At 33.1% G+C, this 17,193-nt stretch overlaps 1 protein-coding gene across 3 annotated transcripts in view; it reads left to right on the top strand.

The window, feature by feature from the left end:
- The window catches only part of LOC119668775 (disheveled-associated activator of morphogenesis 1), a 101,412-nt gene that overhangs the window by 43,588 nt on the left and 40,631 nt on the right, over positions 1–17,193 (top strand). For 2 of the 3 annotated variants that reach the window (XM_038078402.1, XM_038078401.1), the window contains exon 2: positions 5,997–6,518. In XM_038078402.1, the coding sequence (XP_037934330.1) occupies positions 5,997–6,518 (522 nt within the window). The remainder of the gene's footprint in view (positions 1–5,996; positions 6,519–17,193) is intronic. The other variant, XM_038078403.1, reaches the window with a different exon arrangement.

Consider the following 17,193-nt stretch of genomic DNA (forward strand, 5'->3'; position numbering starts at 1 on the left):
CGTTTGCGTCTTTGACTTAGTACCAGCATGTGCTAAGGAGTGCACTGTATCAAATGTCTTCTTTCGAAGTGATGATGGAATATATGGTCTGATGATTCCTGTTGATACATCACAAAAGGTTGACATATCGGGTTGTAACAAAAGTTTTTGTAATTGAAGTGCTGAATCTGACTTTAATAGCTGCTTAAGCTCTTCATCTATTTTCTGATGGTTGCTAATCATCTCGAGATCTATAACCGTAGGCATATTAATTGCATCAATTCTGGATAAACTATCAGCCACTATGTTGTCATTACCATCTATGTATGATATGCTTGTTGTAAACTCTGCAATAAAACTTAGTTGTCGTAGTTGACGTGGTGAAACTTTATCTGACTTTTGTTGGAATGCATAAATGAGCGGTTTGTGATCTGTTTGAATTGTAAAATTTCTACCTTCCAGTAAATGTCTAAAATTTTTTATGGCTAAATATATAGCTAGCAACTCTCTGTCGTACGTGCTATAATTCTTCTGTGCTGCCTTGAGCTTCGAAGAGAAAAACGTAACCGGTCGCCAAACATCACCTTCTTGCTGTTCCAGTACTGCACCAACTGCGTTGTTTGATGCATCCGATGTCAATCGAATTGCACTTAATGGAGACAAAAATGTTAATTTAGGTAACGCGGTTACACTTGTTTTACAGTTTTCAAACGCTGCATCTAACGTGGTAGTCCATGTTATAGGCGTGTTGTCGTTCTTTTTTGAATTTTTTAATAGCTCATTTAAAGGTGCTTGTAATTTGGCGGCCTGTGGAATACACTTGCGGTAATAATTTAGGATTCCCAAAAAACGACGAATTTCTTTTACTGTCTTTGGCTTCGTGTATTCATTAATTACTCTCACTCGTTCTACAGGCGGGCTGATACCATCGACTGATACATCATACCCTAAAAAACTTAGTTGTGAAACTCCGAACTCGCACTTAGCGGTGTTTATGACAAGCTTGGCCTTATTAAGTGTTTTTAGTACTGCTTCTACATGTTCCAAATGCTGCTGTTCACTTTCTGAGAATATTAAAATATCGTCAAGGTAGCAGAAGACAAATGGCATTTTCCTGAACATTGAATCCATATACCTTTGAAAGGTTTGCGTAGCGTTTTTAAGACCAAACGGCATGACTACAAATTCAAATAACCCAATGGGTGTACTTACTGCGGTTTTGCATATGTCATCAGCTTGCATCGGTATGTTATAGTACGCTCTATGTATATCAATCTTTGAAAAAAATTTGCTAGCATGTAGTTTTTCCGTTACTTGGTCTAGGTATGGTATTGGGTACCTATCTGGTTTGGTTTGCGCATTTAGTTTTCTAAAGTCCCCGCAGGCTCTCCAAGCACCTGTTTTCTTTTTTACCAGGTGAATTGGACTCGACCACGGACTGTTTGACGGACGAATAATTCCTTGCTCCAACAGCGTTGAAAATTCTTCGCGAATTGCCTTTAATTTTTCCGTTGAATAACGGCGTGACCTTTCATGCACTGGCTGACCATCAGTGACTATTTGATGACAGACTACAGATGCGTCAGGGAGGCTATAGTTATTTGCACTGCACAAATCAATGTATTTGTTGACGATTGTAAAGAATTTTGAATTTGGATCCAATGTGTATACCGAATGTATCGATGTGGTTTCAACTGCACCAGATGACGACAATGTAGTAAGCGGGTCTAATAACCGTCTTGATTTTATGTCTGGAATTAGACCATATTTCGCCAGAAAATCTGCGCCCAAGATTGGACATTTGACGTCTGCTATAATGAAGTTCCAATTGAAACTGCGTCGTAAACCAAGATTGATGCTAAGTCTCTTAGTACCGTACGTTTTAATAAATGAATTATTTGCTGCGAATAATTTTAGATCATCTGGCACTAGATTGCGTTTCACTGTGATTGCTGCTAAAGGAATAATGGATACGGCCGATCCGGTGTCAACTAGAAACTTCATATTTGAGATACGATCAATTACATGTAAACGAGCTTCTTCAGTGCAGTGTTCCAGCGCGTTGTCGTTTACTGCACTTGTGGACGACAACGGTTTTAGTTTTCCTTCTGTTTGATATTAGTTGTTTGGCAGCCGAACTCGCATGGTTTTAAGCATTTTGTTGCAGCTGTTCCAAATTTAATGTGATAATAACAGACTTTTCGATCTTCACGCTGACTTTTAAACTGAGTTCTGCTAGAACTGCGAGCCCTGCTTCGCCCCTGTGAGCTTGCTGGTCGTCTGAGCTCTATTGCTATTTCCCTTAGTTTACTTACCACTTGTTGCAGAGATATTTCTAACGCTGTCACACGTGCCTCCAATGTTGATTCCTCTGTGTTACTGCGTCGGTTAATTGCAGATGCGGTAGCCATAACATAATGAGGAGTGGGCATATTGTCAGTTATTCTATCTGCCAATTCGGCCATTTGATTAACATCCTTGGAGCTGCTCGCAGATAAGATGCAACGAATGTTACTAGGCAATCGCTGCAACCAAAGTGCTGACAAGGCGTCTTCCGACATATTTGACGCTGCCAGATCTCTCATCTCTCGGAGCAACTGCGTTGGACGCTTGTTAGACACGTCTAAATCCGTTAGCAATTTAATCAATTGTTTCTGACGCGACTCCCCAAATCGTGAAATTAATTCATTTTTCAACGTTTCATATTTGCCCATAGCTGGCGGATTTTTTGCTATGTCTGAAACTTGACGAAGCGTTTCGCCGTCTAGTGCTGTGATTACCGTGTAGAATTTGGATAGATCAGAGTTGATACGATTGATGTGTAGTAATCCGTCCACTTGAGTAAACCATAACTCCGGGTCAGTTTGCAAAAATGAAGGCAAATTCGTTAACTTTACTGCATCAATATCGTTTTTTACTGTTGTGAAATTCGTGTCTGCCGCTGCTGACTTTGCTGTTGTTTCTTTGTTGGCATTAGACATTTCTGCTTCTTTGTTCAGCATTGCGTCACCCAACATTGTGCAAGTTTGTTTTGACTTTATGAAATAAATAAATAACTTGCGCTGCTTCCAATTATGTGTTTAATTTGCGTCGGGGTCACCAATTATGTGGGTTTTTACCACACACTTTATTTTAAATAAATATAACAAATGTTTACAAAATGATAAAAACGTTGTGTTACTAAAACGTGCAAAATAGGAAGAAGAAGGAAGCCAGTCGCCAGTTACTGAAGTTAGCTGCTCATTGAAAAATGTTCCTTTTGCCCACAGATGGTGCGAGTGCGTGTACATTCACACACAGAGGGCGCTGCAGTATGTGTGGCGAGTTCGCCACAAAACTTATATCGCTCCGCAAAAGTTGATGTTGGCGCCGTGAAGTGTTTATCTAACACATCCAAACAATTAATGAACGTGGTGATCTTATCATCTGCTTTCTTTGGATATAATAAATTCTGCAGCAATTGATACGACTTTTCCGATATTGCTGTTAACAATATCGCCTTCTGTTTGTCCTCCTCAATATTATTAACAATAAAAAATTGTTTAATTTGTGCTTTAGATATGTGCCATTGATTATGGTCGCAATCAAAATATGGAATTTTACGCACTACCTGCACAAATTGAGCGTTCATCCTCGTCGCCAGTGTAATATCTGAGATTTTCCTTTATTATTATTCTTAATTACGAAACACGTTTACCGTTTCTTATGTCTAGAAGCCACCTGCCCCATGAACGACTAAGCAAAAAGCAGTGCACAATGAACAGTGTTGAATTGTGCACTTTTCGGTAATGTATTTAAGTACTCTACAGATATATATGTATGTATATCTGAATCTCTTTTGTTTTCACAATAATTTACAAATTCATTAAACAGCTGATTATAAGAGCTGTTGTTAACAAATCGATACAAGCACGAGTTAGCGTAAAATGTTGCACTTTTGCTCGGTTACCGAGCTTATTATTCGAACTCGTGAATTTAATCGCTGTACTAATGGGATAAAAACTATGTTAATATGTTCAATATGTTTGCTGTGCCAATAATTATGTACATCATTGTATAAATTGATGATATTGATGTTGTATATGGGGGCAAATCAATTTGTTTTGGGTACGACTTTTGGTCTTTATGGTCGGCCTCTATATATCTTTAGAATTCAATGCGATATCCTAGAAGTGGCGACAGTTTCAAGTTTTAAATCGGACTGAAAGTTTATGTTGTTCTATGACTACTTCTAAATGTAGAAGTTCTTCTATTTACAGTGCTTTTAAATTCATTTTAAATTCATTAGTAGATTCTTTAAAGATTCATTGGTTTATTAACCCATATCCGCCCAATACTTTTAGTCTACTTTAAAAAAATGGTAAAATTATGAATAAAAATAATATATGAAAAAAATAATTATACAGTTTTATTGCCAATAAGTCAAACTTGAAAAACACTTAAATTTTTTTATCAAGTCTTTCCTTTAGCCTACACAGATTTTTCGAACAAAGGGCACTAATGCTTATGTTTTTTTCTTTTAAACGGTGCACTACAATGTATCGCTATTGTAGTCACTGAACAATAGTTAAAGCAATAAAAGTACGGTAAATACTTATTTTATTGCATTCAGCCGGCAAAAGCGAGTGATTTAAAATTTATTATACGACAGCAATAATATGTAAATTTAAATTTGAAAATATTTGTGCGGTACTAAAATACAATATAGTAATTTGAAATCAATTTTGTATAAATAGGAATAGAATTTTAAGGACGTGTGCGAGTTAGGCTAAGTTGATGCTAAACCAAATGGGAGATTTTTTGGGATTTTTTGCACTGCACACATTTTGCCATTTTATCAACACGTATCGACACATCAATACATTATCGACACAACTTAGAATTTCCCTCATTTAGAACGCAACTTAGCCTAACTCGCACACGACCTAAATAAGAACTCAAATTCAAATTAGTAGTCTACAGCAGCGCATTCATCAAAAATACGTAAATTTGAAACAACTTCTAATGTCAACGGAAGGACAAAAATCATCTAGTGAAAATGACAACAGTGATGCCGAGGTCACTATTAACCTTCCTCCAATGTCAATCTCCAAGGAGGAACAACCTGAATTATAAAAATATGAGGCATATAAAGTGACGGTGCAAGCTCTGCCATAAACCTTTCCCATATTTGTGTAAAAGGTGTAATATACCACTACACACATATTGTTTTGAAATATTCCACAGAAAAAATAAAATGGAATAGTTAAACAATAATCTTTTTTTTAAATATTGAAATCTTACTTTAATTTAAAAATAAAAAACGTTTTCGTTTACGCATTATGTAAAAAAGTGAAAATTAAAAAAATGAGCTTAAGCGCCCATTGTTCGATTAATCAACACCACCTTTTTCCAAAACAAAAAATTGCAAAAAATTTTGGATTCCAGATTCGTGATTTTTGACCTAAATATACCCAATCTATAAAATTTTGAGCAAAAATTCCAAAAACAAAATCCTTGGGCGGATATGGGTTAAATAACTTTGAACAGAATTCCCAAACTGATGGCTAAAATTAGTACATTATAATCATTAATAGTCCAGTCAAATTAACATTTTACTTTTAAACTTCTATAATCTTTGACCTCTTTGAATCGAGGTCATTCACGCAAATCGGTTTTTTGTAATTATATTATTATATCTGCGTCAGCTGATTTTCAAAGTTATTTTTAAAGTAGTAAAGTAAAAAATTCTTTACAAATTCAAACATTATTTTAAAAATTTATTTTCTTCAACTATTTTGTAACTAACTCTATAGTACATGTTAGATAATTTAAATAACCAATCCATTTGATGACCTCATCTGCTCTTCAGAAGTTTCATTTAGTCTCCGAAGTCTCTTTCACTATATTATAAGCATCTTGACAAACATATTTATTATATTTTAAATGTATAGAGAGGTTAATATATTTTATTTATTGATAAGTTATACGAATATCATTTATCGTATATAAGAGCATAATTTTGTTGTATATTACAGACTTTCCAATCGTGTCCTATTAATTTTGCCAACAAATCCGACACGCTTAGTGACTTAAGCGAAAATTTACAAAATATACCAAATAACATCCTACAAAAGTCTGGTGGCAATATTCAACTGCAACAAATTGATATTCAACACCCACGACATATACAACAAGGTAACAAGGAACATACTCTTAACTTATCCGCTAATAGCGCCACTAGCGATACCTCATCAACATCCTTCCATCAGCGATTTGACATCAGTCAATTGAAGGTAAGTCTTTCCAATCTCAATTGCTTGCACAGTCTACAACAATATTGGCACCAACAACAGTCAGAAACCGCATATATAGATAAAAATGAAGACAACGGTATTATCAGCAATGGCTCTTATTATGCGAAAAATATATTAGATTATACATTTGGCTACAAATCGGAAGCAATCAAAGAAACGCCTTTACAAAAATTCTACCGCAATCAGCAACAAAAAAAAATGCCAGCATTCCGAGGCAGACGTGGTTGGTGTGGATGTTTTCAAGTAAGTTTTAAATTCATCTTTATATATTTAAATCTTAGAAGTATTTCTTGTATTTAATTAATCGTAAATTATTTTTTGAAACTGTAAGTACCAGGAATGGTATTTCTTTCTGTGTTATGAATCGAAAGGCACAGGTAAATGCTTTATATGCTTTTAAATTTTCATCCAGACTAAAAAGAACGTTATTGGTTTGTTTATTTTCTATTCAATCATAAGGCATGCCTAAAAGTAGGCAGCGTCATATGAGACCTACACAATAGCAGAAACAAAGGTCAGCTCGTCACTTTGACTTACCTTCTAAACTCTTAGAAGTTTAGAAGATAAGATTCATAGAAGTTTTGTTTAAAAGGCAGTCAGCAGTAGTCTTAAAAGGATTTTTTGGGCTCTGTAGCACTGTTCTCGAGTTGGTTTGTAGTTATTAATTCAGCTCGCATTAATATAAAAGCTTGTGGAACAGAACTAAATTGAAATCAGAATTGTTAAAGAAAAAAAGAGATTGTAAATAATACAAAAACGTATATTAAAAATTTATTAAGTGAATAATGTCAAATAATAGTAATAAATAAAACACTTTTAAATGTTTTACTGTCACTTGAACAGTTTTCTTTTTGTTACTGCAACACTCTAATTGCAGACGCTCCGTTTGTAACTAAATTAAAATCTAAAATTTAAAGAAGTGCACACAAAAATAAAATAATAAACATACTTTCTAGTTATTGCGATCCGCGACAGCATAAGGGCGGTTTATATATTTAATTACAAAATTTATTCCTAAATTTAAAGAAAAAACAAATTTAATAAAAACATTAAAATAAAAATTGTGTTTTGTAACTAATACGTACAAAACAGCATTTAGAATTTCTATTATATCTGTTATTTCTGCTACTTCGTAAAAGTTCGAACAATATACCCAAAAATACACAAAAATAAACAAAACAGAAATCAGTATCATTCAAACTGTCAGACAGTTTGAAACAGAAATTATTTAATTTATTATTTAAGTTAAAATTATAACTAATATCGAATAGTCTATGTTACTATGTTATATTTAATAGTCTATGTTACGCCGAAAAACTATATAAATAAGATCTGAGAGTATCAAGAAGATTAGTTAAGTCATTAAAAAGTTATTGAGTAACGAACAGACGAACAAACGATTTTATATATATGTAGATATTAAAATTTCATTTAAATCTTATATCTATAAATTGGAAATAAAGTTAATTATAATGAAAAATATATGTTTTTGTTTTTATGATTTTTGAAATACAAATTTTAATTTCTTTGTTCAAAAAATTTTAATCTCTTTTTATGTGATTTTTGTTTTTTCTTTGCTTTGCTTATTAATTGATGAGTTGTGCTACCTGAAGTCTAAATTTGATTTCTTTTTCATAAGCTTTTATATTATATAGTGGGCTTATGCTTCCTTGTTTTAAAAAGTCATATTTCGGTGGTATTTTAGCGAAAATTAATTCAAAGGGGCGATAGCTGTGTACAGTGGATGGTGTAGTATTATAACAGTAAGAAAATATTTGAGCTACTCATCCATTCGTTTTTATCAATAAATATGTACGAGCGTACATATTCATTGAAAGTTCTATGTGTACGTTCTACTGCTCCTACCGTTTGATGATGGTATGGTGTTGAAGTATTATGTTTAATTTTTAAAAGCTTGGACAACTCAGTAAAAATTGCATTGTTGTATTCTGTTCCCATGTCCGTAATGAGCGTCCTCATCGGGCCATAAGTGAGAATAAAATTGTCAAAGATTGCTTTGGCAACAACTTTAGCATGTTTACTAGGTATGGGCATTGCTACTAAATATTTAGTTAAATCACACAAAATTGTGACCGTATATTCATTACCATTTTCAGATTTTGGGTAAGGACCTAAACTGTCTATTTGAACTGTCGAAAAAGCTGTCGTTGGGGTTTCTGTTTATCAATGGTTCTTTAGTATTAGTAATTGTTTTATTTTTACTGCATTTTTCGCATTTCTTTATATATCTTCGAACGTCAATGGTCATATTTCTCCATTTATATTTTTGTCGAATTTTAGACAACATTCTGTTCCTGGGTGGCCTGCCACAGGATCATCATGATTTTCTTTTAAGATTTTATTTATTTCTTTCTATGTTTTTATCTGAATCAATTTTGGCGTTAACGCAATTATTGTATTTTTTAATATTTTATTGCCCATTATTTTAAAATTTTCAACCCGGGTATATTTAAACAATTTGTCGTCTAAGGACAATTGTATTTTCTTGTGATTGCAGGCATATAGCCTAGTGAATAATTGATCTAAATCAATTTTCTCTTGAACAATCAAATTATAGTAGAGGTATTTATTTGTTTTATAATTTTCCTCCCATTTTTAATATATAATTTTGGAGGATCGAATTTGAGCTCGTTTTATTTTCTTATCTCATGTTTATTTATTACTTCATATACATTTAATTTGGGCTTTTGATTCATTTTTTGATCTTTTTTATTTTCGTCTTCGTATGTTATTTTATTACCCATTGACTGTGTTATAATGTTACATTTGATCGTTAATTGTATATCTTTTAAATCATTTATTTCTATGTGGGATAGCGCATCCGCAACATAGTTTTCTTTACCTCATACTCCTCTAAATCTAACCTCATTCTTGTCAGTTTTGATAATGGATTCTATATAGCAAACAAATAACTTAATGGGCGATGATCGCTCTTTATTAAAAACTTCTTACCACATATGTATGGCCTGAAATATGAGATTGCCCAATGTATGGCTGCTAATTCTTGTTCAATTGTGGATTTATTTGATTCACGTTTTGTGAATGATCTAGATGCGTAAGCTATAGGAAGTTGCTTGCCTTCATATTCCTGACTTAATACCGCTCTGCAAGCAAATTTGCTGGCGTCTGTTGTTATGCAAAATGGTTTTTTGAAATCAGGATACTGTAATATATTTGGATGCAATAATGCATTTTTAAGATATTGAAATGCACTGGCACATCCAGTTGTCCACTCAAATATTATATTTTTTCTGCATAACCTTGTCAGTATGCGGGAATGTTCCGCAAAATTGGGTATAAATCGTCTGTAGTAGTTACAGAACGCTACAAATCTTTTCACCTGATCAGCGTTTTGTGGTGTTGGGTAGTTTTGCACTGCTTGAAATTTGCTGTCGTCAGGGAGAATGCCTTTATCTGTACACTTGTGTCCCAGATATGTCACTTCATGATTGAAAAATAGGCATTTATCAGGATGTAGTTTTAAATTATATTTTCTACATATTGAGAAAACATCCGTTAAGTTTTTTAACATATGGTTCTCATAACAACCTATGACAACTAAGTCATCCATATAGAGAAATGCTTGTGCAGGTGTTAAACCTAAAAAGGCTAGCGTCATCATTCTTTGCAATGAATTTGCAGCTATTTTGAGTCCATACGGCAATCTTTTAAATTGAAATGATCCATTGTCAGTAGAAAATAATGTGATATCTCTTGACTCTTTTGCTAGCTCTATTTGGTGGAAACCTGACATTAAATCTAGGCAAGAAAAATATTTCGCTCTACCAAGTTGATCTAATATATCATCAATTCTTGGAAGTGGAAATTTGTCGGCTATTAATTTTTTATTAATGTTTCTATAATCCATAACTTATCTCCATCTTTTGTCTGTGTTACCTGGTAATGATTTTTTAGGAACTATGTTAACAAGATTGGACTATTATATTCAGATACGGAAGGTTCAATTATATTATGTTTAACGAGATTTTCAAAGTGTTTGCTGATTTCTTCTTTATGTGCATGTGGTATTCTATAGTTTTTCGTGTAGGTGGGGGTTTTGTCTTTCATGCGAAGCTTTTGTTTATAGGATTTATTAACTGAAATTGGTTTTGTTTCTAAAGCAAAAATGTCTATGAACTCTGTATATAAATTGTTTAATTTATTTTTAACGAAAGTGGGAGAATTCTTATTAAGTTTGTCTAATTTTTCTTTATTGTTATTTGTTGTTTGTGATTGTTGTATAATTTCATAATCTTTGAGATTTTCTGTCTTTATATTTAGGTTATCAATGGTCACATTTTTATTTGTAGTGTTAATTATTTTAATATAAGATTGCTCTCGTTTTGCTATTGTATTTGCTAAAAAAATTCCTGCCTGTGTTTCTTGATGGGGTATTAAAATTTCTTTGTTTTCTATTTGTTAGGGTGTCCCAAAAAAATCAAATTCTTTTTTTTCAACGCATACCCTGTAATTATGTTTGAATGGTGTCAAAACAATTGTAAATAAATTTTCATGTCATTTGAAGTAAAGGAACCCGTGCCGACTTGTCGAAACATGTCAGAACTTGCATCCTTTAGCGCATCACAGCAAAGTTATTGCAGTACTCGTTATTATTTGTTTGTTTTAGTATTAAGCGCATTATTTTGCTTCAGTCTATATGTCAATAGGATTACGCAGTTTTAAAAAGGAAATATTTTTAATTGGGGATGTAAAACATCAAATCACTGATTCAAAACTTCCCTCTAATGGACAAGTATTGGCAGTTCTGTTCTACAACATTCGTGAAGTGAATTTAAGTATTACTGAAAGCGCAAATCTTACTATTCATGAGTGCATTATTTATTGGGAAAAGGCACGTATACCAACTAAAGCTTTACCTAACTGTGTTAAGAAGCTAATTACATTATACCAAGCTTGGAGAAGTTTGCAGAAAAATGCGAACAAAACACAAGACGTGTACGAGCAGCGTCGACAATAGTTAATTACAAACTTAGACAATTTGTTTGACATTGCACATGCTGACGCGCTTTAATTAATAAAGATAAATGAAGATAAAATCTTCTTGCAGCGCCAGAGAGAGCCAGGTCGACCTTGTTACTTAGCTGGAGTGGACAAAAAATTGGCCGAAAAAGAGGAAAAAGCGTGTTTTAGAAACATTGAGGAACAAAAACGTCGTGCTAATTATTGTTTATCCTTAACTGCTTCGACGAAATCTTATCACGAAAATTTATCTTCTGGTTCTGAAATAATGGATCTACAAGAAAATTTACCCATCCAAACTGGGAGTGCGCAGTCCGATACTAAAAAAACTTCTATGAGGAAAAATTTCATCACTCCAAAGTTGGTGGCAGCTTTAGATAGGTTTCAGTTAAGTATGAGAAATTCTGTATTTATTATTGAAGCTACTATTAAGGCACTTGAATACAATACTGATAAATATAATATAAGCAAGTCCTCCATTCAAAGAATTCGCACAGAAAAACGAAAACAGCGTGCAGAAATTATTAAAGTCGATTTCCAAAACGAAGTACCAGACACTGTAACTGTCCATTGGGATGGCAAACTGTTGTCGGCTTTAGATGTGCGCAAATGTAGAGAAGAACGTCTCCCGATTGTTATTTCATATGGTGATAAAGAACAACTTATTGCGGTGCCAAAATTAGACAACTGTAAAGGAAATGAACAGGCACAGGCAGTTTGGAATGCGGTTACTGACTGAAATCTCGAAGATAAAGTGCAAATCCTTTGTTGTGATACTACTGGTTCAAATACTGGTCGTATTAATGGTGCTTGTGTGCTTCTCAAACAAAAATTTAATCGAGATATGCTTATTTTTGCTTGCCGTCATCACATCTACGAATTGATATTGAAAGGCGTTTTTGAAGCTAAAATTAGTTAAGTTACTAACAATCCTAACATTCCATTATTCAAAAGGTTACAAGAAAACTGGACAAATATCGATCCTAAGAAAGTACAGTATCCTACAGATCTTATCTGAGTGCTTCAGAAATTGACAAACCGCTGGAATTTTACCGTACTGTATCTTAGCTGAATGCTTCAGAAATTGACAAACTGCTAAATTTTACCGAACTGAATTGACTAAGAAAATTGTTAGAAACGACTATAGAGAATTATAGAGCTATAGAGCTTTACTATAGAGCTTTCAATAATATTCCTTGGTGGAGATACAGAAAAGAAATTTAAGATTCGACCTCCAGGTGCCATGCACCAAGCGCGATGGATGGCGAGGGCAATTTATTTATTAAAAATTTCATTACATAGCTCTCAATTTATAATGCCTAACAAGGATAAAGCGGCTCTGGTAGACGTCTGCCTTTTCATCGTGACATCCTACGTCAAACCTTGGCTGCAATGCATTTCAGCGGTAAAGGCACCTTATCAGGATTTGTGTTTTCTGAAGACCATGAAGGCTTATGAAACAATTGACAAAATTATCTCAAAAACAGTTTTACAAAAGTTCTGTCAGCATTTATGGTATTTAATTGATGAAGTGGCTGTCTTGTAGTAACAAGACATAGTTAATAACTTAGCCAAAGAAAACCCATCAGCCCACAGTAAACGATATATCCCTTCAAAAGATGAACTTTGTGGTTCACTTTGCGAGAAAAACATCGATGACTTTGTTTCATTCAAAAGCAAGGCTTTATTTAATCGACTCAAAATTGATGACAGTTTTCTTAACGAATGTCCTACTTCATGGTCTAGTAATGCTTCATTTCAACATGCTAAAAACAAGGTGCTGACACTGAGAGCAGTTAATGACACAGCAGAAAGAGCGGTAAAGTTAATGCAAGACTTTCATGGCAAAAATCACTGTTGAAGACGAACAAAAGGAATTTTTACTACGCTGCGTACAAGAACACAGATATGTTTATCCTGACTGCAACAAACAAACCCGAAAAAGATAATTAAATAATTATCATCATTTTAATAATAAATACTTAATAAATATAAGAGACAGATAAAATATTGTTTTATTTACTGAATAAACATGAATGTCTAAAATGTCTTATATAGTTTCTATACAAACTTTCTGTTAAAAGTTTGGGATCAAGTCGGCACGGGTTATCGTTATCCGATACAAATAATATTTATTATTTTAGTTACTAGTATCAAATAGAAAAAAAATAAGAGGTATGCGTATTTCAAATCGAAAAAAAAAATTTCGCCCTTATACCCTGGGACACCCTACTGTTTGTATATTTACAAGTCTGATAACTTCAGATCTTGCTGGTAATGTTATTGCATTGTTATGGAGAGTGTTTCTCTTTGGGATTGCTATATCTTCATGGTAATCTTCTGGCCTTAGTATTATTCTATCTTGTTTACTTTGATAATCGAGTTTACAATTATACTTTTTAATAAAATCTAAACCTAATATACCTGTACAGGCGATGGGGAAATCATCATTAACTAAATGAAAATCTGCTTTAATTAGTAGGTCTTCGCAAATAAGGTCAGCTTCTACTGTTCCTAATATGTTTATTGTACCTTTTCTTATACCATTTAAATGAGTTATATTGAAAGTATTTATCGGTGTGTCATTTTCTACTTCTCCTATTTTAAAAAGTGAAATGTCTGCTCCCGTATCTATTAGAAATGTTGAAATTGAATTATTTAATGTGGTTTTGATTGAAATGTAGCTATTTAAATGTAAATTAAAGGTATAGATTGCGCTATTTAATTTTGTGGTGGAGTATATTCGTTTTCCTGCTGGTCATTACTGTTAACATTTCGAACATTACGATTATTATTATTATTAACATAATTTCTTCTAAAGTTATTGTTTCGATTGAAATTGTTATTGTTATTAGGGTTATTATTATTGTTATTGAACCGCCGATAATTTCGACCGTTAAAGTTATTATAATTATGTTGAGGTTGGTTTCTATTTCTATAAAACATAATTGAGGTAGGTGCGCCATAGCAGCATTACTAGCGTCTACAAACTTTGATATGGCCTCATTCATATCTGCGAACTGACCGGATTTCATTTATTTTTACCTCCGGGTTACTAGCATTAGCTTTAAAAGCGTCTACGGCTACATCTGTAGCATATTTTGCAGCTGTTTCCATTGGAATGCCATCTGAAATATATGCACTTTCTAACGCTTGGATAAGTTCTTCTATTTCTTTACAAAAAATGTTTGCTGTTTTTCTATCCTGCTTAACGTTTTTTATTTTAGCTTGTAGTACCTTTACACTTTCTCCTTTACATTTTTGTTTAACTTTAACTGCTACCTGCTCTATAGTGGTTTCAGTCGTAATAATATTACGTACTGCATCTTTGAGTTTTGTTTTGATTAAAGTGACTGCGATTTGTTCATTTGGGCCTACTACTGATTTCAATAAATCTAAAGAGTCTAAAAAGCTTTGTAGATTTTTAGAGTCACCATTAAAATCGCTTAAAATTGAAGTGGCTAGTTTTAAAAATTCTGTTGCCATGTTGCTATTTGTTGAAGTTAGTGTTTCAGATATGCTCATTATTTATATTTTATTATATTCTTCGATTAGTATTTTTATGTGTTTATCTCGAGTTGGTAACGGTGGTTTTCTGATCGTAATCGCTTTGTACGATCTTTCAAAAGTATTCTTGCAATTAACTAATCTACTTACAACTTGAGGCCACTCACTCATTTATTGTGTACATAAATTTTCTAATTATTGTAATTATTACCATATATAAATCTGAATATTTGTATTTACTTTTATATTAAATAAGCTCAAATTTAAATGCAATAATAAGGCTTCATGCAATACATTATGCGATCCCCAAACAGATAATTATATTATACACAGAACTGAAAATCTTACTATTACATTGATGTAAAGTCGGCACCTACAGATCATCTTTTTATCTGCTATTTGCTGATGTCGCTGCTTTGCTGCTTTGCTGTTTTACTGTTGTCGCTGCTTTGCTGCATTATTGCTGTGGCTGCTTTACTGTTGTCGCTGCTTTGGTTTATTTGATAAAAATTTTCAATTTGTTTGGAAAGTGTTCTCTTTTAATATGCCAATTGGCTCAAGTTAACGTATCCAATACATTTTATTTATTAAAGTATTTAAATTAAGTTTCTTGTATTTGGATATTTGTTTAAAAAAAATTTATTAATTATAACTTTATATAAAAATATACTTTTTATCTTTTTCACAATTTTTTTTTTGTGTGTTTGTTTTATGCTACATTTTCTGCGGCTAATTTCCGCTTGTAGTAGCTTTTAAGATGATTTCTATGCAGTTTATATATTTTTAGCACTGTTCCAATCACTGAAGCGATTGCTATAATTATCAATAAATTTTGCACTAATTTCACATCTAGTTTGTCTTCCTCTATCTCAATGTGTGTAACGACATTAGCGGTATTATCCGCTGGCAGGATCGCCATGTAATATCTTTTAATAATTGAAATAAGTATGTATTACATATTTTTATTTACGGGATTATTAACGTTGTTGCTCAGGCAACATCCCAAATGCTTCTGTTCTCTAAGAGCGGCACAACATACACAAGCAGCTCAAAGTGCTTTGTCTCATAATTGCAAGATCAGCAATTAATGCTGTTGCGTATATAGTGTGACTTAAGAATAAGTGAATAATACTTTTCTCAAGTAGACCACACATGAAATGAGTAACGGATGTTTTTGTTTATATTATTATGTGTGCTACAGAAATTCAAAACTATAATATTAAATCATTTGTCAACTGACGTAACTTTGATAGAGAACTTGAAAGAAGTTTTCTAGAAATTTTTGCACTCCGACACACCGATGAAATTGAGCAGACTGTTGATGTATTTATCAAAACTTTAATTGACGCTGCTGCTGAGTCTACTATTGTCTAACAGGATAATGCGAAAAAAACAATTTTTCATCGACCTTGAATGGGCTTATTTCTGCTAAACGTAATGCGAGACGAGATTGACAAAGATACCGTTCTCCCATATCTAAACTCAACCTCTATGTAGCGATAAAAGCTCTGAAAAAAGCCCTTGATGAGGAAACAAACAATTCTATACAAAAATGTCTAGAAAGCCTTATCTTACAAAAAGAGCATAATTATTTCTTATAGAAAGCTGAAAAGAAATGTAAAGTCCCAATTCAAAGAGAACCTCTTATACGCAAACAAGATGGCTCCTAGGCTCGTAGCGATGAAGAAAAAGGAACTACTTTGGCACTACATCTGTAGAATGTTTTTCGGCCAAACCCCCAAATCAATGACTTACAGCCTAACATATGCATCCTAGCTGACGTACAAAACCCTCCAATTATAGAGCTTTCGGAATTGAAAGAAGTTATAACTAACAATAACCCAAAAAGGGCACCTGGGCAAGACCAAATAAATGGGAAAATGATTAAAAACTTGCCAAACACAGCGATCGTCTTCATTCTCACTATTTTTAATAGCATACTGTCTCTTGGGTACTTTTCGACGCATTGGAAAGCATCGTTGATAAAATGATCCTGAAGCCTGGAAAATATTCTTCAGTTGCTACATTATATTAACCAATAAGTCTATTGCCACAAATCCCAAAAATTTCCAAAAAAAACTACTAATTAAAAAAATACTGATTTCTTCACCGATACAAAACTTAATTCCGAACCATCAATTTGGTTTTCACAAAGAGCATGGAACAATTGAACAGGTTCTTAGAATAGCTAACGAAATACACTTCGTTCAAAACAATATTGTACGGCAGTTTTTCTTGATGCAGCGCAGGCATTTGATAAAATGTGGATTTAAGAACTTTTATTTAAAATAACGCACTCGCTTCCGAAAGTTTTTCGCTACTAAAATCCAACGTCACTCAACGAAAATATAAGGTTAGACACAAATCTTTTACTTCACAAGAGTACGTTATCAACGCTTGAGTTCCACAG

The sequence above is a fragment of the Teleopsis dalmanni genome, chromosome 1, assembly GCF_002237135.1.
Source record: "Teleopsis dalmanni isolate 2A chromosome 1, ASM223713v2, whole genome shotgun sequence".
Classification (NCBI taxonomy): domain Eukaryota; kingdom Metazoa; phylum Arthropoda; class Insecta; order Diptera; family Diopsidae; genus Teleopsis; species Teleopsis dalmanni.